General features: G+C 47.8%; 4 protein-coding genes across 5 annotated transcripts; 3 read left to right on the top strand and 1 right to left on the bottom strand.

Annotated features, from left to right (window-relative positions):
• The first annotated feature begins 311 nt into the window (after positions 1-311).
• Positions 312-2,542, top strand: LOC112877878 (CBS domain-containing protein CBSX5-like). Its single transcript, XM_025942254.1, has 2 exons — positions 312-782; positions 1,505-2,542. The coding sequence occupies exons 1-2, from the start codon at positions 460-462 to the stop codon at positions 2,304-2,306; spliced, it is 1,125 nt and encodes a 374-aa protein (XP_025798039.1). The 5' UTR covers positions 312-459; the 3' UTR covers positions 2,307-2,542.
• Positions 2,543-3,214: 672 nt separating this feature from the next.
• Positions 3,215-10,393, top strand: LOC112875386 (protein DETOXIFICATION 42-like). The gene is made up of 13 exons (XM_025939220.1): positions 3,215-3,587; positions 3,704-3,825; positions 5,551-5,757; positions 5,829-6,016; positions 6,477-6,612; positions 7,413-7,509; positions 7,649-7,749; positions 8,037-8,200; positions 8,461-8,532; positions 8,605-8,721; positions 9,083-9,178; positions 9,273-9,394; positions 10,044-10,393. The coding sequence occupies exons 1-13, from the start codon at positions 3,463-3,465 to the stop codon at positions 10,084-10,086; spliced, it is 1,590 nt and encodes a 529-aa protein (XP_025795005.1). The 5' UTR covers positions 3,215-3,462; the 3' UTR covers positions 10,087-10,393.
• A 1,269-nt stretch (positions 10,394-11,662) lies between these two features.
• LOC112877484 (protein NEOXANTHIN-DEFICIENT 1) lies at positions 11,663-15,132 on the top strand. Of its 2 annotated transcripts, none has more exons than XM_025941797.1 (9): positions 11,663-12,053; positions 12,164-12,311; positions 12,415-12,461; positions 13,109-13,163; positions 13,252-13,290; positions 13,448-13,619; positions 14,205-14,265; positions 14,480-14,536; positions 14,646-14,898. In XM_025941797.1, exons 1-9 carry the CDS (start codon positions 11,974-11,976, stop codon positions 14,896-14,898), a joined length of 912 nt encoding a protein of 303 aa, XP_025797582.1. In that variant the 5' UTR covers positions 11,663-11,973. The 2 variants fall into 2 exon arrangements, with proteins under 2 accessions (XP_025797582.1, XP_025797581.1); XM_025941796.1 differs by having other exon boundaries at positions 11,668-12,053; positions 14,196-14,265; positions 14,646-15,132.
• Positions 15,133-15,562: 430 nt separating this feature from the next.
• Positions 15,563-19,195, bottom strand: LOC112872793 (myb-related protein Pp2-like). The gene is made up of 3 exons (XM_025935841.1): positions 19,105-19,195; positions 16,464-16,593; positions 15,563-16,127 (listed from the first exon to the last, which is right to left on the bottom strand). The coding sequence occupies exons 1-3, from the start codon at positions 19,193-19,195 to the stop codon at positions 15,563-15,565; spliced, it is 786 nt and encodes a 261-aa protein (XP_025791626.1).
• Positions 19,196-20,237: the final 1,042 nt, after the last annotated feature.

Here is a 20,237-nt window from a genome sequence, read left to right as displayed (position 1 = left end):
AAAAACAGCAGGGCCCGTTACACAAATCTCCCAGCAAGCAATCAGCCCGAGCCAGCTCGGCTCGACTCAGGTGTCAGCTCAGCTCTATCTCTAGCCGACTTCGAAACCGTACCACCGTTCGACGCCCCCACCGCGTAAACCGCGCAGGGGTTTGCACCGAAAACCAACCCGGCTCTCTCGTCTTGCGGGCCCACCGCATAATAGTCCCACATGTCATTGGTTCTATGCGAACCTAGGCGCGTATCAACCCCTCTCCTACCCCGAAGCCTATATAAAGCGCTCCCTCTCACGAGCCGCGGGTTGAAACCAAATCTCCCCTTCTCCCTTCCGTCTTCCTCCCCAATCCTCCGGGCCCCCGTCCAAGAAACGCCTCCGCGGTTCCACGCCGCAATCCTCCCTGAAAAATCTTTGCGAGAGGTTTCGATCCTCGAAACCGCCCAGGGCCCGCCCCGCGAGTGCATGGCAGTGAGCCTCCTGGCCAATGAGGTGTCGGACCTGTGCATCGGCAAGCCGGCCGTGAGGTCGCTCCCGCTCTCCGCCGCCGCCGGCGAACTCGCCGCCGCGCTCCGGAGGGTGGCCCGCTCTGGCGCCGCAGCCTGCGTCGCGGTGACCGGACCTGCGCGCGCCGTCGTCGGCCGGGTCGGCCTCGCGGACGTGCTCTGTTTCCTCTGCACCGAGCCCGAGGCGCTCGCCCGCCCAGCCGCCGCGCTCGCCAAGCCGGTCTCCGCGATCCTGCCCAAGGACGGCGCCGGAGAGGTCCGCCGCGTCGATCCCCGCTCGAGGTAAGGCTCAAACCCTGCCTATTCTATTCTTGGTGCTCAACAAACGACGCTCGTGAGACTCGTTCAAGATTGGAACTTTAAACTTGTCACAAGGGGACATGATTTTGGTCAAATCGCTACAAAAATTGCGAAAAGAATTGATTAGAAGGCAACCTTGGTAAAATAGTAAATTGATGCGCTGTTAGCGTCATTTTTATTTTGCCCCCTAAGATACAGACTGGCCTTCATCCTCATCATATTTACCTGGAGAGTTTTATCTCTGCCTACCTGCCTGGAATATGCGACGACATTCGAACAAGTGGATGTCGCGCGGCGTAGAAAAAGCCGCATTCAGGTCAAATCGTCCGACTCACCGGAGACAATCTTGTTGTCTGGTTCGGTGTGGCCGGGTGGGTTCCCCGGAGATTGCGACATGCACCCCCGTCTGTCTGTCTCCTTGCAAGATTCTTGATAGGATCAGCCGCTTCCGGCATCGCAATTTAAGAGATCTTTTCCTCCACTTGTGACCCGAAAATTGTGCCGTTTGATCTATACACTTGGAATAGAAGCGGCACCTTGGCATGTGGTTCGAAAAATTGCGCGTTTTAATCGAATCTTTCTTGAAAAAGTGGCAATTCTTTTGGGATCTTGTCCATGTCTTGCTCGTCTTGCCCATGTTTAATCAAGCCATAGATTCAGTTCGTTTTGAGCTGACCAATGTGGTTTTCCTTTTTCTTTTGCAGTATCTTGGAGGCCCTTGATGCGGTCCTGAGCGGAGCGCAGGTGCTCGCCGTCCCTCTCCGCGCTGGCGGCCGCAAGAAGCAGCTCGCCGGCGGCGCCGCCGCCGCCGACTTCTGCTGGCTCACGCAGGAGGACCTCGTGCGCTACTTCCTCAACTCCATCGGCCTCTTCTACCATGTCGCCGCGCGCTCCGTGTCCTCCCTCGGCCTCGTGCGCACCGACTTCCTCTCGGTGCGCCCCGGCGAGTCGGCCCTGTCCGCCGTGCCCCTCATCCGCCGCGCCGTCGCCACGGAAACCGCGGTCGCCGTGGTCACCGAGGACGGCCACCTCGTCGGCGAGATCTCCCCAGCCCTCCTCGCGGCCTGCGACGAGACGGCGGCCGCGGCCATCGCCACGCTCTCGGTGGCGGACCTCATGGCCTACGCTGACTACTTCGGGTCGCCGCCAGAGCATATCCTGCGCGCGGTTAAGGCCGGGCTGAAGGACAAGGGCCTCGACGCCATGCTTGATCTGATCGAGGACGAGACGCTGTCGTCGTTCTCCCCCCTCTCCGCCTCCTCGTCCTCCGACGAGGAGACCGGCCGGGCGCAGCTGAGGCGCCCGTCGTCGGGGAGCTACGGGCGCCGGTCGGCCGAGGAGCCTGTGGTGTGCAGCCCCGCGAGCTCGCTGGTGGCCGTGATGGTGCAGGCGCTCGCTCACCGTGTGAGCTACGTGTGGGTGCTCGACGAGGACGACGACTGCCGCCTCGCCGGGATAGTCACGTTCGCGGACGTGCTGAGGGTGTTCCGGGAGCAGCTGCAGTGAGCGGCGGAGAAACTCCCGAGTTTTGCAGAGATCTGAAGAGGGCGTGCTGTTCCCTCGTTAGCATCTTGTGGTGGATCGAAATGGGGATGAACATTCACATGAACTGTTGTCTCTGTATCAAGTGCCTTTGTTTCTGAAACATCTTTTGGTTTGAAGTTGAGACATTGTGGAGCACTATGTGTTTGCTTGGTGCCACTAAAAATTTGGACCCTGGTATTGCTTTAATTAAGTCTATTTCTATAAATAATGCAGCATTGCGCCTTGATGCTGTAGGTTATTGTGCTTCAGTTCTTGAGTCTTTTTGAGTGGTCATTCTTCATCCATCCCCTGGTGTATGGCTATATATCTATTATCTATATATGTTATGGTGAGCAGCAGAGAACAGCATGGATAGGAAGTGGGAAGGAAAAGTAGACAGATCAGCATGATTGCATGAGTGGCGAGCTGCCATGTTTACCTTTGTGCACTTTTCAAAAAAAAATGTTTACCTTTGTGCAAAGATTTGAACATATCCTGGATTGAGTAGTGGCACTACAAATGGAGAGGCAATTGCAGGTATAAAAACGATGCGTGTACTGAGACTGACGCTGAATAACATTTAACAGTCCAGGACTCGAGGGCCTGGCTAGCAGGGCTCGGAAGCAGACGATCAGCCCAGGCTCCCGCTGGGCCAGCCAGCCTCGCGTCCTGCTCCTTCTCTGGCCCGTTCGTGCGTTGGGCCATCCCGCGAAAGCCACAAACTGAACCAACGGCTCCCTGCCTTTGGGCTGACCCGGGCCGGGCCGTGCTTTTGAATTAAGCATCAGCAGCATCGTCCGCGGCCCACCGCCCCCCACGGACGGTGGCTGCACCGACTGATCCGGGTTCCCGCACGCGCCACCCAACCCAACCGAACCAGAAACTGATTCCGGAACCCCGCCGCGCCCGCGCCCAGCCCCAGCCTGGCGCCCCCGCGGGGGAGGCGCCACCTGAGCCCGGCCGTCCCGGCCTCGTCCTCCTTCCTCATCAGGCGAAGCGCCGCACATATGCCTTCCCCCGTGTCACCCACCCGCGCCACGCCACGCGCGCGCACCCTCCCACGATTCCATTCCCTTTCCCGATCCCACTCGCAAAGGTGGACGCCGTCGCCCTCGGCCTGCGTGCGGGGACGCAGCATATGGGCGACGCCCGCTGCGTCCGCGAGGAGAGCCTCCTGGACCGCAGCGCCGGCGCCGCCATGGAAGAAGCGGGCGGAGAGCAGCGCCGCCACCACCCGCTCGGGGTGTTCTTCCGGGACGCCAGGCGAGCCATCCCCAACGGTCACCCGCTAGCTTTCTCCTCTTTTTCCGCGCGCGTCGAGCTCATCCTATTTATTCCCCACTATTCTCCCCCGGTGCTCCGGTTGGCTCGTGCCGCAGGCTCGCGTTCGGGTGGGACGAGCTTGGGCGGGAGATCATGGGGATCGCGGTGCCCGGCGCGCTCGCGCTCATGGCCGACCCGGTCGCCTCCCTCGTCGACACCGCCTTCATCGGCCACATAGGTTTGCTCTTGCCTTAATTAATTCTCTTATTTTGTTGTCCCTGTACGAAGCTTCCGCCCCGTCCTAACCTGCTTTACGCTATCACTCCCTCAAATCCCTCAAAAGAGAATAAAGAAAAGGGAAAAGTTCAATTTACACCCTCAAACTATCACAAAATTCCGATTTTCACCTTTTAACTACAGTACTGGATAACACAGGCCATCCAACTATCAAAATCGGACGAATTTTGCCCTTAGGTGGTTTCGAGGGTGGTTTTCCATTTTCTAAAAATTAAAATATTCAAATTTAAACTAAAAAGTTCATAAGTAATTCGTTTTAAATAAAAAAATACGAAGTGGGTATCAATTTTTTTCTAAAAATGTAACCTGTCCATTGGCACTGTAACTGTACTTGTTATTCGGATCTAATTTTTTCATATTCATAGTATTTGATTGCTTGTAGTTATGCCTATTATTTTTGAATAAATCAGATTCAAATAGAGCTATAATAGATAGGTTACATTTTTAGAAAAATTTTGGTACTAATTTCATATTTTTTGATTTAAAATGAATTAGTTTTGATTTTTTAGATCTAATTAGAATTTTTTACTTTTTTAAAAAATACAAAACCACCTTCGAAACCACTCTAATGGTCAAATTTGCCCGGTTTCGACAGTTGGATGGGCTATGTTATCCGGTTTTGTAGTTGAAGGTTGAAAATCGGACTTCTGCGATAATTCGAGGGTGTAAACCAGACTTTTCCCTAAACAAACATAGGTTAAGACTGGAGACTTTCCAACCTACCATGCTCTGCACCTGCTTATTGGATGTAAATTTGATGAACTAACTTAGCTGTCTGCTTCTTATTTTTATTAAAGGCTATAAAGGTCAAGCTTATGCTTTCTTCCTGTTTCTTTTTTTACCGACCAAAATTATCCTTTCTAATGGTTTAGAGAAAAAAACTTAGAGTCATTACCTATCATTTTTTGCAGGGATATTTAATTTTTTGCCACTATTTGAGGGGGTGCAATTAACCCCTCTCACATTCATCCCTCTCACATAGTGGCAATTCACATGCTACTCACCTTGTAAGGATGGCGAATAGTTAATTATACCTTTTTTGGAAACCAACATGGCATATTACCCTTGTGATTTTAAGATGTACTAGACTACTAGTAATTTGCAAGAAAGTTTTGAAACCGATCTTTTATTGGTTACAGAAGGTTCTGGTTTGTGACTGTCTTGTTCTTATTAAGTCGAACAGCATGAGGATTTCAGCGCAGTAATAGTTGGTCCATGGTTGTTCCTCAGACTTGTGGTGGTACTAAGATAATTGCATAATAACAACAGAAAACATATGTAATGCCGTGTAAGATAATGGAAGCTTCAGCAGAATAGCTGTGGTGTATTCTATACAGGTCATATCATTTTATAATTAACTTCGTTACCAAATTCTCCTTTTTTGTAAAAAAACTCCATGTTTAAATGTGTTGAACTAACTGCTAGGTTCTGGAAAAGTTTTTTCCCTATCTGAAAGCAAATTGTTAATGAACATTCATACACTTTCTTCAGCTACGTAATCACACATATTCATTTCTTCTTCTTTTTCCCCTTATAAATGCACTTGTCCTTAAGCTTGATTAGGAACCTAGATGAGACCATGGACAATTTTCAGGACCGCTGGGGCATTTACTCTTTTATACAGGTACTTTGGTCGGTATGATATCTTTTCATATGTGACAAACAGGTCCAGTTGAACTTGGAGCTGTAGGTGTATCAATTGCTGTGTTTAATCAAGTCTCAAGAATTGCAATATTCCCCCTTGTTAGTGTCACAACATCATTTGTTGCGGAGGAGGATGCTATGTCCAATGGCAGAGACAAAGACAAAATAAATCAAGAAAATAAACGCGCTGTTTCTGATAGTGAAATGGAGGAACTGATTTCTCCTGAAGGTAATCTTTTGAAAAGCTTGGGCAGATGATCAATGCATACTTTTCTTGACCCCTTAAAATATACTTTGCAGAGGCTAGTGCCACTACCAGCAAATCATCTTTTGAAACTGATTCATGCGAGGTCAGTATTGAGCAAAAGAGGAAAAATATTCCATCAGTCTCTACAGCACTATTACTTGGTGGGGTGCTCGGCCTACTTGAAACCCTACTTCTTGTTCTCTCGGCAAAACCTATCTTAGGTTACATGGGTGTAACACCGGTAACATTTTCTTTATGCCTTTTTATCTATTGATGTTCTTTAGTCTGTTTCACAGAAAAAACATTACCAATTTTGTTTCCAATTGAGGACACTGCTATTGTTATAGCTAAGTAGCTAAACAGATGTTCTTTTAGGTTGCTAAAATATCTAGTGCAGAAAAGTTTAGAGGATATACTTGTTCTTGTACTTTTGTTTAATACGTGGGGCGCGCGTATGAGTCTTCTTTTTTTGATTCTATTTCTCTTCTCAATGTAATGATGTGCAGTTCTCCTGTGCGTTTGAGGGAAAAAAAAAGAAACTTTTGCAACAGAGTAGTCTCACTATCTGTTTAATTTTGAAAACTGTAAGATTTTGAAAATTTCATCAAGAATCTGTTCGGCCTTCAGGATTTGCTTTTTGTTGCTTTTCCCATAAGCAATTAGCCGATTACTTATTAAATGGAAGTACTATTTTCCAACAGGATTCTGCTATGATGAAGCCCGCATTACAATACTTGGTTCTCAGATCTCTTGGTGCTCCTGCTGTTCTTTTATCTTTGGCAATGCAAGGAGTCTTTCGTGGACTTAAGGATACGAAGACACCTCTATATGCAACTGGTATAATAATACTTCATTTCTTTGATGGTGAACTGTATATACTTGGCAAATTGGATTCTAAAAGAAAACTTCCACTTTAATCCCGTTGTGACTGGACTTTGATTTGCCACATTTCATTATGGATCCCTTCCCCCATTAATGCTAGTTTTGAAAGTGGTTTGTCATCACGAAAAATATCACTTCCCCAACACATACACCACCATGACAAAAAGAAAAGTAATGTGCTGAAAAGGTTCCAAATAGGAACGTTTTAGTGGGAGAAGGCAGTGTGTGGTCATCATAGCATGCGGATACAGAGTGTTTGGTGATGTGGTGGTGTAGGCAACACATGCATTGGAGAGGCACATCTAAGCAAGAATGTCTCTATGGAGCCCGGGTGACATAGCAGCTCATATGTGCCAATTCCACATTCAACTAAGCTCATGTCATTAAACCACTAAGGAAACCGTTTCTGGATGTTAAATTATCCAGTCTGTGAGCATCTGAATTACACCAACTTATGTCAATAATTGAGAGGAGTAAAGCGAACCTTTTCCACTTCGCAAATAGCTGTAGTTTACGATGCTCTTAACATTACTCTTAAAATTCTTGAGTACATTCTTTTCAATCAATTTTTCAAATGCATGCAATTTGGATTGAAGGGTCCAACATTGACTGCAATATATTCAAGATAATATTTGTCAGTTGAACATATTTTGTCATTTACATGATGAGTAATGTAATGCTAATGATTTGTGGCAATATTTTTTGGAAGGATTTCTTTTTTTTCCTAACATGTCTAATGTTTTTATGATGACCAGTGGCTGGAGATGCTATCAATATAGTTTTGGACCCAATATTTATGTTTGTGTTCCAATATGGTGTCAGGGGTGCTGCCATTGCTCATGTTATATCACAGTAAGTAGTGTTATTGTTTCCTCTGATGGATACCTTTGCTTTTTTTCTTTCCTATCGAGATGGGAGGCACATTACACCCAAAAGTTTATAATTCTCGTGTTCTATCTTTTGTGATAGTGTATGGTGGAACATTCTGCAGATATTTTATTGCATCCATACTCTTATGGAGATTATGGCTACATATAGATTTGTTGCCACCCAGCTTGAATCACCTGCAGTTTGGTCGGTTTCTTAAAAATGGTAATTTGTTTCTAATACACTTGACTCCAACTAAGATATAACACTCTCTTCCATACCCATTGTTAATGTACTGATTCATGCTCTGACATTGTCTGTGTACGTCCATTAGATGATGCTCATTAGTGAACCATTTACCTGCCCGTTTTTATAGTTGACATTGTCACAACAAATCTTTTTCCTTATTTATATTTAAGCTATGACACCATTTAATTCTATATTGAAGATCTTCTTGTCAATGGCTGTTATATCACATACTAATTGTATTAAGATCTTCTTTCACACTCTAGGTTTTTTGTTACTTGCACGAGTTATTGCCGCCACATGTTGTGTGACACTATCTGCATCAATGGCTGCACGACTGGGTTCAACTCCAATGGCTGCATTCCAGATCTGCTTGCAGACCTGGTTGGCTTGTTCGCTTCTTGCAGATGGATTAGCTTTTGCTGGTCAGGTAAGGGAACCCTTTGCTTTCCCTTGCTTGTAACCTTCTTTACTGAAATTTTCATGACATTTAAGCTGCAGTTAACATGATTGGTAACATGGGTTTCTGGATGCACCTACACAAGGAAAATTTATGAGATACTGATCAGTAACTGAAACATACAGATTTCTATCTGTGTTAGGATAATGCCTATTGATATGTTGGGAGTGATGTGACCTGCATCTTGTCTTTTGGTTTATTGCTCATAAATCCGGATCATATTTCAACAGGCTATACTTGCAAGTGCATTTGCTCGTAAGGACTATCCAAAGGCTACTGCCACAGCTTCTCGTGTCCTGCAGGTATGTTATTTATCTTGCTTTTCTATTCGAGACATTTTCCATGGCCTTAGAGACACGCTTCTTATATTGCAGTTGGCATTGGTCTTGGGACTTCTCCTAAGTGTACTTCTTGGTATTGGTTTGCGTATGGGATCAAGGTTATTTACGAGTGATCAGGGTGTACTGCATCATATCTACATAGGAATACCGGTATGGTTTCACTATACTGAAAGCTAAGAGTATGGCAATTTTCAGTCTTGATATGCTAGTGCTAGGTTCATATTATCTCCCTTGGTGTGGTAGCTTGAAACGAATACCGCCTCTGGTCATTTATACATGATGCCGGAGGCTATTTCGAATCATTCATGAATACATGACGTTCTGCATGTTTGTTGTCATTTCTTCCGCCATTCTGCATGCTTCCTGAGACTCGTTAGAGAAAAAATCTGCATGCAAGCCTTTCAGAGAGGTTAAAAAAAATGTGGCTAATAAGCCCTGTCCTAACAACATGTAAAGTCGACTGGAGGTAGTATTATTTCTTTAACTAAACTGTTGATTTTCCCCCGTCCAGTTTGTCTGTCTGACTCAACCAATCAACGCTTTGGCTTTTGTATTTGATGGTATCAACTATGGAGCGTCAGATTTTGGATACGCTGCCTATTCAATGGCAAGTTGACAAACTTCTGTTCTTCTAGCTGTCCTGTATTTTTTATATAAAAAAAAAACCTTCTCTTACAAATTGTCTGAATTTGTATCATCAGGTCCTTGTCGCTATTGTCAGTATCATTTGCATACTCACTCTTGCAAGTTATAGTGGCTTTACTGGAATTTGGGTAGCTTTGGTGATCTACATGAGCCTCCGGATGTTTGCTGGATTTTGGAGGTAAAATCATCGAACCATTCCAATGTTTTATTTGGTCATGAATGCTTAAAAAGTTATCCAGTTTAACACAGAAGCTGAAACCCCCCACGTCTGTTCTTAAGCCATCCAAGATACATCTTTGTCGCATTTAAAGTGAAACCCCGCTGAGATTTGAGCTAGAGTTGGGGGGTCCAAACGGGTATCATGTTAAGAGACCAACTGTTCTCCTATAACCTAGACTAAGAGTTTTGCTCTGACACAAGATTTGGCTCTCTATCAAGAATACTGAGTGCACACTTCCATCAATGATATTTGAAATTGCGCAATATGCCGCAACATCGAATTACAAGTCGATTTCCCACCAAAGGTAGGCAGTTGGCCAAGGTGGCTACTGGCCAGCGCATGTTTGGGAGGCCGGTGGCCCGTGGGGAAAGCAAGGCATTACATTCTAGATTTCTAGTAGACATAAAAGCACGCAAATCGTGTTCGCGAGAGAACCAAATCCTTCTTTTGGGAAAGCATGGCATCATTTAGATCGATTTGGTTGTGCATGTGGGATCTTTGTTCCGTTAACATTGTGCTTGTCAAGTCTCGTGCTACACCAGCTGTAGTGTGTCTTCTGCTGTAAATATTGACTGATGGCTACCTAATCTTTGTTCTTTTCTTCCAGGATAGGGACTGCACGAGGTCCATGGGCTTTTCTTCGCAGCTGAACATGAGCGCACAGATTCTCGAACAAAACAGGAAGCAGTTAACGTGCACGACGGCCCGATTGATCTTGAGGACCGTTTAGACTCTGTGCGAGCCTCCATCATGTGTTAGGCGCGAACGGGTGCAGTCCTATGATCTTGTACATGTGGGTTCTTCACACTCTTCATTCTTAACACCTCACGCCGTAAAGAAATTTACTGGCATCACATAATGGAGTGGTCGAGTGCGTGGATAATTAACGTCTGGACTCGGGTCATTTTGACATGAAGTGTGCCCCTAATATATGCAAGCCAAAAGGCTACAATCGAAGCTGTCCTGTCCTGCCCTGCCCGAGAGAGGTCTTACAAGTGACGGGCCTTGTTAATGTTCGTCACTACTCTACTGTTTTTTTTTTGAACCGATCGTCACTGCTCTACTTAGTAGTGTGCATTCGCCATTTTTCCGTGGAGCACTGTCGAAGTGTCCTTTGCACGACTGCCACCAGTTGCGACAGGCCACACACCAACATTTTTGCCCAATGATTCTGCTCCCTATTAGTAGCTACCAAGGTTGGAGAAGTGAGCCGTGGAGGCGTCAGGTGTGGACGCAGCTAACGATTCAAGAGGACGTAGCCACGTTGGTCACCGAATTGAAGACCATCTCTGATCTCTCGCCCCGCCGGCAAATTGCTTGCTCTCGTTGTTGTCGTACGAAATCAACCTCCAGAACACCTCGACGATCCAGACAACCTGTGACACTCGCCAGTGCAGCCCAAAACTCCCGTCGGTCTCGGCCCGGTCCACGCGCAGCCTCCTCCCGTCGGTGGCTTCGTCTCCGCAGGCTTTCCCCGTCCGGCCGTCCCTGTCTGCGTTACGACGGCATGCAGGCAGGCTGCAGGTGCCTGGTTGGAGTTCCTAAAAAAAAACTGCATGGTTGGAGCACGGCATGCTGGGGGGCGTCCCCTGCTCCTCGTAGGCGTAAGCATGTTCGTAACGCTACCACTGCTGCTGCGCTTGCTGCCGAGCCGTACGACGACCTCGATTGCTTTCGACTGCCTGCATTTTTTTTTCCAGTATTTTCAGCTGGTGAATCGGCTCGACGTGCAACTTGCGTCTTCGATTCCCATTCCCTGCCGCCGTCTAACCAGTAACGCTCTTGTCCGTTTCTCCGGCGCTCGACGCCGGCGGCTGCGTCCAGCATGGCCTCCCTCGGGCATGCTCTGCACCTGCGCACACGACGACACACCCGGCACAGCGCTGGGCCATCCACTCTACTCCACTCCGCCGTTGCTTTCGCTCCGGAGTCCGGGCCGAGACCAATCATCGCCCCCGTCCTGCCATCCACCGCCATCGTTGACCACCAACGGACGCTCACAATTCCCCAAAAGCAGCAGCAAACAGACGGCGACGGACTGGGGGCCAGAGCGCGCGGGCCCCGCGGGGGATCTCCATCGGTGACGTCACCCCACCCCGGGCCTCTAACCCGGCGCCACCTGGCCACCGGATAAGGTCCGCACGCGCACACACACATCCATCCCCTCCCTCGCTCTCAGCCGAGTCCTCCCTCCCTCCTCTGAACGAGCGAGCTCGCAAAGCACAGCCGCAATAGCCACCACTTGTTTAAGCCGCGCTCTGCGTCCCAGCATCAGTCGGTGCATCACCATTCATCGCCCCTTGCCTTGCCTTGCACCCGCCCTCCCCCCTGCCCGATTCGTTGGTCCCGCCTCTCCCCCACTGCGCCCTCCTTCCTTGCTCGCATCACCTATAAATCCGGGGGCTTTGACTCCCCTCCCTGGCTCACTGCTCCAGTGCCCCGGCCGCCCGCGCGTCGTCTTCCTGTTGCTTCTTGGAGAGCTCGTCGGCTGCTGCGCGTGGGACTCCAGAGAGGAGAGAGGGCGAGCGGGAGGATCCATGGCGCCGGAGAAGGAGGAGGAGACGGGGAGGCCCTGCGCGGGCTACCGGCACGGGCCGCCGTGGGTGTTCAATGGCAGGCAAGGCCGCGACCCTCTGTTCTGCTGTTCGCATTGATCATGCGCAGGAGCCCCAGCGAGTGATGGTTTCTTCCTTGCGGTTGTTGTTGGCTCTGCTTCTGCGCGAGCAGCGCATTGTACCAGCTGCATTTGGTGAAGGCGTCGACGGCGCGCGCCTTCGTGCCCCGGGACCTGCGCCTCGTCGAGGCCTTCGGCTACACGCTCGGCGGCATGTTCCTCGCGCGCTACCACGACAGCCCCGCCGGCGCCTTCGACGAGGTACGCACCATACCCCTCAACCTCCGTCGGTTGCCGTCCGGCCATGCTGCGCTGCTGATCCTCGCGAGTTTCGGTTTGTTCCTCTCCTCTTTTGCGCCTGCAGCTCGTGGTGATCGCCGGCATTGTGTGGAACCCGCCGACCTCCTGCGCGTGAGTCCACCGCCCTACTCCCCTCCCCTGTACCCTAGCTTCTTCAACCGCCTCCAGGGCCAGGCTCCGGCTCCGCCGCCGCTTGCTTTGCCTCGCCTGCCTGGGTTCAGTTCACCGGACGTGACCAGACAGCGGCCATGCCGGCTCGCCGACGAGGCCAGGCCAACTTGCATTAGAAAACCCCCCGAAAGCTCGTTCGCGCCAGGGCCACTGGGCGATCGAGTCCGCGGGAATAAACAACCAACCCCCACTTGTTGGGGTGTACTTGATCGCACGGACCCTCTCGCCTCGCGGCCGCGGCCTCCAATTATTCGCGGGGATCGGTGGGCTGGGTCGGCGGCCGGGTGCGCCGCACCGGCTGGGCTCCGCGTGGCCAAGTTGCCGTCGCAGCTCATCTGCAGGAACGGGGAGGGATGAAGGAGGAATATTGCGCATGTGGCAAACAGAAACAGCGGCAGATGAAAACGTGACCAAGGCTGTTTTGATGAAAGCTAGCTAATCGAGTTACCAACATTGGAATTCTTTTCTCTTTTTTTGGAAGGATGTTTCCCCCTTTTTTCCCCCCCTTTCTGAGATCCAGGAGTGCTGCTTCAGTGTGGCCCCTTCTTTGTCTGAACTGAAACTCTGAACCCTGAACCTATTCTCAGGTGGGCTGCCAGGGTCCTGGTGAACAGCGTCGAAGCCTGCCGGCACGGCCGCAAGGTGTGCCACTGGAACCCCCCTCTGGTCTTTCTGTAGTCCCATTGTGCCCTTTCCTCCTAACTCATTGAAGCCATTGCTGTTCTTGCAGGAAGTAGGCCTACCAAGCCATGTGGCTACATTCTCAAAGGTACTCGAGACAAACCCTTTGCGAAGTTGAGCATTAGTACATTAGAGGCAGGATATTCAGGGGTTCTCGTGTGATTAAGCTTGGCATTGATGAATGTTTGTCGATCTTCACGAGACTTGTAACCTGCCTATCACATGAACTTGCACATGGGGGACAGACTGAAGCCTCTGCGCTCGGAGACGAACCCTTGGCGAAACCGAACGGCTTCCTGAGCGTACTTGGAATAGGCTCGACCGTCCCCAAGCAAGAGAACCGCCGCGAGATCGAGATCTCTGAGACCAAGGGCTCGTCCACGAAGCATCTGTGCAACATCAGCATGCCGCTTACCGGTAATTGACTCCTCTTCTTATCTGCTTAATGCATTTGGTGTCATGTGATCTATTTTACACAAAATAGTTGTTAGGCTCTGGAAGGTTTTACTTTGCTTTCCTTAGCCTTTTTAGTTAATAACTTGCCTGAACTTTTCAGTACAACATAACACATGGAAAAGATAGGGTTTGCCCAGCTTTAGCAACTGCTCTCTCCGTTCAAAATTGTAGTTCGTTTTGGCAAATCAAGATACATAAATTTTGCTATGTATATAGACACAATGTATATGTAGAGTCAAAACGATCTGCGATTTGGAACGGAGGGAGTAGTTGCAATAGCAAAATCTATGTATCATCAGAGATCATACATACATTCGCCTGAATTTCTTATTCAGTTATCTTAGTCCGTACTGCAATCTGTAGTCACGTTTATTTTGCTTCATCGCTGAAAACCGGTGGACGACAGACACTTGAGATTTCCAAAATGTCTTTCGGAATGACATCTTCCTAACCTTATCTTTTTTTTTGTTTTTTCCTCTCTCGAAAAGCCTCACTTTGTTGATCCAACGCTTTATTTCACTTTCTGATCATGTGAAGTGGCAACAGGATCACATAAGCACCACAAGTGGATGGGCCCGGCAATCAGAATGTCGCTTCCAAGCTTCAGGTTAGGTGAACAAACCGGGTGGCCTCCATAATTTCTCAAAAGGAAAACTGAGAGGTCCGAAAATCATGTAAATAAACATAAAGAAATTAAATGCTTTACCAAGCCATGCGCAGATTTAACTTGAGAAAGCATAAAAACCTCGTCAAAATACATGTATCATCTCTCTTTGATGTCGCGGAACATGAACATGGCTTACTTGTTCTGCAAATTTCAGTGGGCAGACTGAGGACCATCCTGATCTTCTCAAGTACTCCTGCAAAGTAGAATGCAGGTGATGGCATGAATATACTCTCTGGACGTCCTGAGATATACATTGATGGCATAATGTTTATTTCTTTAACATATAGTTCCATTTCTAAGTAAACATTTTTCTTGCGCAGGGTGCGTCCTGTGAAGCCTGCTAGGATTTGGAATCCAAGAACCTCGGAGCCACAGGAGTGTTCTGATGGCAAGATCAACAGCGTGGGATCCAACGTGTTAGCCGACTCGGATGCGCAAAGCCAGAGCATTTCGGTCTTGCTGTCGAAGCCCATCTTCGCTCTGGAATTCAGCTCCCTGAGGATGCACGTCGATGCTCCCAAGATCGTTGTTCCACAATGCAAGAAGAAGGAGGTCGGATACTCGAGCACTTAAATCTGAATGAACTCTGATGGTGCTGTGAGGCATGTTAAAGAAAGCCGGGAGTTTTGACCGTGTTTGACCCGGTTGCTTGATAAGTTCAAGCAGTTTCTGGTTGCTTTTATCACCATAAATTCTTTTCTTGATTTTATTTTTGGCAGTGTTTTTTTCTTGTTTGTAAGGGTGCTGTACGTGCAAACTACTTGCTGAACTCAAAGTTGGAAATAGTTTGATTTCTTTTGCAATGAATCACAGTCTCACAGAGATAATAACTTTGCCATATTTGCAGTGATGCATATGTTGGATCCAAAACAGAACAAGTTAAAGTAGAATGAAAAAAAAAACGGCCCTGAGCCGCTGGCATAAAAGATTGATCTCCCATGCTTTGTCAGTGAAGATGAACATGACTGAAGAAACGTGCAGTGTTCAGAAACAAAGAAAAAGTGAAATGACAAGATCGACAGCCCAGCTAGTTTCTGATAAACCAGAGTCACACTACTACATTCTAACATTCCCCAACCGTAAACAACAGAGAGTGCTTATTCCACAGTAACACGCGAAGACAACAAGAATAGGACACTCACACATGACAGATCCTGCAGCTAATTCTGAACCACCATTATTGGTAACTTTAAATCTAAGCTCCGCTCTATTCATGGAGCTACGAGATATAGTCAGATTAGTGATGATCAAACCACGGCAAGAAGCTATCAATGTCATCGAACTGGTAGATGCAGGCCAACTCATCCGGTTCCATGAAGCTCAGAGGAGCAGGAGACATGGGAGCGCAGACGATATCCATGACCCTCTCGCCGGTCTGATCACAGGCCCGTGGTGGTGGTGGCGGCGGCGGCGGCGTCTTCCCCAGACGCGGTAGGCTCACCACGGCCTGCTTCTGCTCGATCTTCACCGGTCCGCTAACCGGGGCCGCCGCGATCGGCTGAGCGGCAACGACCGGAACCGGCGGCTGCACTGCTTGCACCGGCGTCGGGCCGGCCAAGACGGGCTTGGCAGGGCTGGACCCTGCCGTGGAGCTCTCCTCGCTGCTGTAGAAAACCAGCTGCAGGTCCCGCGCCGGCGTCCCGGCGTCGGACGACGTGCTGCAGGCCGGGCGGTTCCGGCGGTGGTAGGCCGCGGCCGCGGATGTTCTCGCCGCCGGGAACTTCTTCCTGAGCGTGCTGTTCCAGTAGTTCTTGATAGCGAGGTCTGTCCTCCCCGGGAGCTGGGCAGCGATGACGGACCAGCTGTTCGATGAACATATCAAGCGAAGAAATTTGCAGCATGTCAGTGATGGCGATCAACAAGCAAACATTGCTTAGTTTCTTTGCACTAGAAGCATAAGCAGGATGCACTAACAATCTAACACTACATTTGACGTAACTGACATGAAAGCTCAGTTCAATGAACAGCAGTTCGGTTAATATGTTCGATCTGATCAGTGACTAAAAGGTTGCAGATATTGCAGAACACAATCAACAAGAACAAGGGAAAGAATTAACTTCTGAAGAGATCAGTAAATGTGCAGGTTTGCTTGTCAGTTGCAGATGACATGGAGAATGGGTTCGCGTGAGGCTTATTACCAGCTTCCCCTCTTGCTGTACATCTCGCAGATGACCCTCTCCTCGGCCGCCGTGAAATTTCCGTGCTTCAGGCCCGGGCGGAGGTAGTTCAGCCACCGGGAACGGCAGCTCCGGCCGCACCGCCGCAGCCCTGCATTGAAACATAAAAGAACTTCGTCAAGGCTCGTACCAAGAAATTCAGACAAAGGTGACTATGTGTTTCGCTTGACTAAGATAAACTAATGAGAGCGCTAAAAGTTGAACATGAGTACGAGCAAAAGCATTGCGCAATGCACATACATGCAGTTTTTGCGCTGAATAATGCACGCTGAACTGGTACTGCATATCTACTAGTTTCATACACGCACGCCTGAACAGAAGAACAGAAAACTGAAAAGTTTGGAGTTCAAAGGGACAGATCACCTCCAAGCCAAACAAGCAATGATATCACAATTCAGCAAGCCGTATTTTTCCTTTATTTAAAAAAATGAATTTGGAAGTACACAAATACTTTTTCTATCAGTTATGTCAAAAGCTCAAAATGATTGATGATAGGGGTTCAAAAATGCAAACCTAAAGTGTTGGACAGCGCCTGCCAACTGCGGCCAATGCCATACTTCTCAATGTGGTTTTTGATCAAGCTATCCTCTTCCTTGGACCACTTACCCTTCTTCATCATCTTCTCCACTTTTTTGGGGTTTTTTTTTTGTACTAAACTCTTTCTCTATTGGATAGTAGATTTTTGCTTTGTCTCCCAAAGGGGCACAGGAATTCGAACGAGGAGTACAGTGCCCAATTTATTTGCGGTAGCCCTGGTACGGTAAAACACCTAACGTGTGATAATCTCCTATCGTTTACTGTGTGGTAATATCCCTTGCTTTCTTGTCGTTTTGTTGCTTTGTCTTGTATTATATCCAACGATTCCTTATTCTCAGGAAGGGGAAAAGAAAGGGGGTGAAACGAAAGGGAAGGGTAAAAGATTTTGAAAAGAAAGGGAAGGGTAAATTTTTTTTTTTTAAAAAAAGACAGTCTTACAGAGGTAAGGGTAAAAGTAAAAAAAAAAGGATTGTCATTAAGATGTTACACTGGATGTAGAAAGGAATTACATGTGTGTTCCCTGCCAGGTCCGGTTCCTCAGGGTGTGCTCAAGAAAGGTTGGGTATGTAAATTCCCCTGCTGCAGTATCTTGATGCAGCTAACCTTTGAATTTTTATTTAGCGGGAGATGGGTTTGAGTTCACATGTGCTTGTGTCATGTTGTTCTACGTTCTTAGCTCGATTACAAAATTGCTTGTAGGCTACAACAATTAACAAAATACTGCAGTTCTGGATGGCGCTCGTACATACATTTACTTGGCTCCAATGCTCCATAGCCAGGCCTAAGTTATGATGTATGTGGGCCGGGTAAGGCCCAGTGCTGTGTTCACGAAAGTGTTTGAAACCCTTTTTTTTTTTACGATTACCAACCTAGGCCCTGGATCCACATCTAAGTGAATTTGTGATTGCAGGTTTCAAGGACCTGAAAAACAACACACAGTTTCCCAAGAAAATGAGATTGGGGCATTACACTTTCACTCTAGAAATGGTCTAGGTGGGTCCAAAGGGAGTGTGGTTTGATGGATGATTTCGCTACTCCTTCCATCCACTTTTCTAGGGCGTATGCTCTCCTACTCCAGAGACCAAGGGAGGGCTGGGTCTTGCGCCAGCATTTAAACCCTGCGCTGGGCCTTTTGCCACGCTGCAGGATTTTTGCATGAAGGCATGCAGCGTCCCTTCGTTCCCGGCGCTGTTTAATCGAAAAAGCAATTTTCTCCGCACCAAATTTCTTCCGCGCCAAACTGAAAAACAACCGCAAGAATTTCCCAAACGGCGCCCAGCTTTTTCCCATCCGCGGTCCTCCTTTCTCTCCTCCGCTCTCTATTCAAATTATTTACCCAAAACCTGAAACACAACGTGAAATTTCAGTTCTCGCTATGGCCTCATCCTCCTTGTGTATAAATTGGGTGCCCAGCTCTCTTGTGCTCAACCCTACCTCCAGAAAGTCATGGCAGATCCACATCCAAATGAAGCCTTCGATAGAATTAGATCTCAATGTTGCAGTAGTTGGAGATGGTCAGGAGGTGTGGCGTGCTCAAGTCGAGGTTTATCTACCCAACCCGATTGATTGGGACAAGGTGCAAGAAGATGCGTTTGCCATATTTTTCAATGGCAATGAAGAAGGTTTGGCCTAGTACTTCTAATCTATTCTTTTTCTCTATCTATTTTGTTGCCTATAATCCAGATAAATAAAAGTAGTCGGAGTACTCCCCTTGCCGGACGAGCTGCATTACATTGCAGCAACCTAAACATTGAATCCTAAAATTCTTAAAACTCAAATTGCATCTTCCAAATTGTTATCATCTATCATGGTCGAACTATCATCGACACTTGCACATTTACCTCAGCGGATTTCATCGATGACCATTGCAGCTTCACATACGTCGCTTGTGTAGGCGCCAAAGTAGCATGAGATTAAGAGAGGGCCCATTATATTGAAAGCTTCATGTTTGCAGAAACTAGACATGAAGACATCGACGGGCAACGAAGCGATATGAATGAGAGATTCCGCAGCCAGTTGATCCTCCATTAGGAACCTAGACTTTGTTGCCGAGCTCCATGGGAACCTGCAACTTTTTCGGCGTCGTCCATGGCAGCGGGCAGCTTCTCCTCGCCGTCCTCCATGGCAGCAGGCACCTTCTCCTCGCCGTCCTCCATAGCAGCGGGCAGCTTCTCCTCGTCGACTTCTACTAACCTGGCCGCTTGCCGTCGGAAGCAAAGAGAAGGTGCGGATGAAACTGTATTGAAGGGTCGAACAGAACGTCGATGAAGCGATGTACTAGTCATTGTTGCCGGTTTGTATTCACGTGGGACCGATACAATCAATGTGGCTTAATTACGTGGGTTACCGAGGGACGGGCTGCCGAATCCCGAGATGCGACGGGTGCCATTCTGAGGGCTGTGAACTACGTACCCAGAAAAGTTGATTTTCCCCATCCGCCCTAGAAAAGTAGATGGAGGGAGTATGTTGCACCATTTATAGGCATCTTGCGCCACCTACAAAAGTCGAGAGGGGAAGAATTTTTTGCTATCTTCTAGGTTGCCAAAAACGTAGAGATTCTCTAATTGAAATAGAGTAGAAACACTTTTCAATTGGACCATGACTACATGAAAGCATCTTTTCTTTTCTTTTCTTTTCCGGTGTCATGTTCACCGGACAACGAATAAAGTCATGAAGCTTGCATACAAAGAAATTCCACATGAATTTGGAACCAAAGAAAAAAAATAATCCTTTGGATAGTTTCTTGTCAACAACTCATCCACCATTAAAATTTCAATATCTGTGCTCTACGAAAAATCATCTGCAGTTAGATTAACCTTTTTACATGACTGCCAGTTTATAATTCAACTTCTATTGGTAGACAAACAGCTACATATCTAATAAGCACGGAGCATCTGTGGAAACATAATATTGAGATGCAAGTTTTATTTCTAGGTCCTTGTAATCTCAAGTACAATTCCAATTGCTAACCATTCCTATCAGAAAAAAAAATGGTTAACCATCCAACATTGGCATTAATTGGCAGCTATTGCATATTTTTACTGACCAGATCTACAACACAGCAGTTGTCAAGAACAGAACTTAAACACAGAAACCATTGTCTGTGACACATCCTGCAACAGATTTATGAACCCCACAAGCTTGTTACTTTGTTAGCATCTGGGTCATTACCGTCTCGTGCATTTTCTGACAGAACAG

This window comes from Panicum hallii, chromosome 9 (assembly GCF_002211085.1).
Source record: "Panicum hallii strain FIL2 chromosome 9, PHallii_v3.1, whole genome shotgun sequence".
NCBI classification, from domain to species: domain Eukaryota; kingdom Viridiplantae; phylum Streptophyta; class Magnoliopsida; order Poales; family Poaceae; genus Panicum; species Panicum hallii.
The sequence above is the reverse complement of the archived record's forward strand: the minus strand, read 5'-3'. Positions and strand labels throughout refer to the sequence as shown.

Excerpts from the sequence above, each read along its gene's own strand:
- LOC112877878 (XM_025942254.1), top strand. The coding sequence starts at position 460 with ATGGCAGTGAGCCTCCTGGCCAATGAGGTGTCGGACCTGTGCATCGGC. Across the intron at positions 783-1,504 it reads CGCGTCGATCCCCGCTCGAG|TATCTTGGAGGCCCTTGATG; the intron begins GTAAGGCTCAAA and ends TTTCTTTTGCAG.
- LOC112875386 (XM_025939220.1), top strand. The coding sequence starts at position 3,463 with ATGGGCGACGCCCGCTGCGTCCGCGAGGAGAGCCTCCTGGACCGCAGC. Across the intron at positions 3,588-3,703 it reads GTGTTCTTCCGGGACGCCAG|GCTCGCGTTCGGGTGGGACG; the intron begins GCGAGCCATCCC and ends CTCGTGCCGCAG. Across the intron at positions 6,017-6,476 it reads GTTACATGGGTGTAACACCG|GATTCTGCTATGATGAAGCC; the intron begins GTAACATTTTCT and ends ATTTTCCAACAG.
- LOC112877484 (XM_025941796.1), top strand. The coding sequence starts at position 11,974 with ATGGCGCCGGAGAAGGAGGAGGAGACGGGGAGGCCCTGCGCGGGCTAC. Across the intron at positions 12,312-12,414 it reads CCGCCGGCGCCTTCGACGAG|CTCGTGGTGATCGCCGGCAT; the intron begins GTACGCACCATA and ends TTGCGCCTGCAG. Across the intron at positions 13,620-14,195 it reads CATCAGCATGCCGCTTACCG|TGGCAACAGGATCACATAAG; the intron begins GTAATTGACTCC and ends GATCATGTGAAG.
- LOC112872793 (XM_025935841.1), bottom strand. The coding sequence starts at position 19,195 with ATGGAGGACGGCGAGGAGAAGGTGCCTGCTGCCATGGAGGACGGCGAG. Across the intron at positions 16,594-19,104 it reads CGACGCCGAAAAAGTTGCAG|GGCTGCGGCGGTGCGGCCGG; the intron begins GTTCCCATGGAG and ends GTTTCAATGCAG. Across the intron at positions 16,128-16,463 it reads TACAGCAAGAGGGGAAGCTG|CTGGTCCGTCATCGCTGCCC; the intron begins GTAATAAGCCTC and ends TTCATCGAACAG.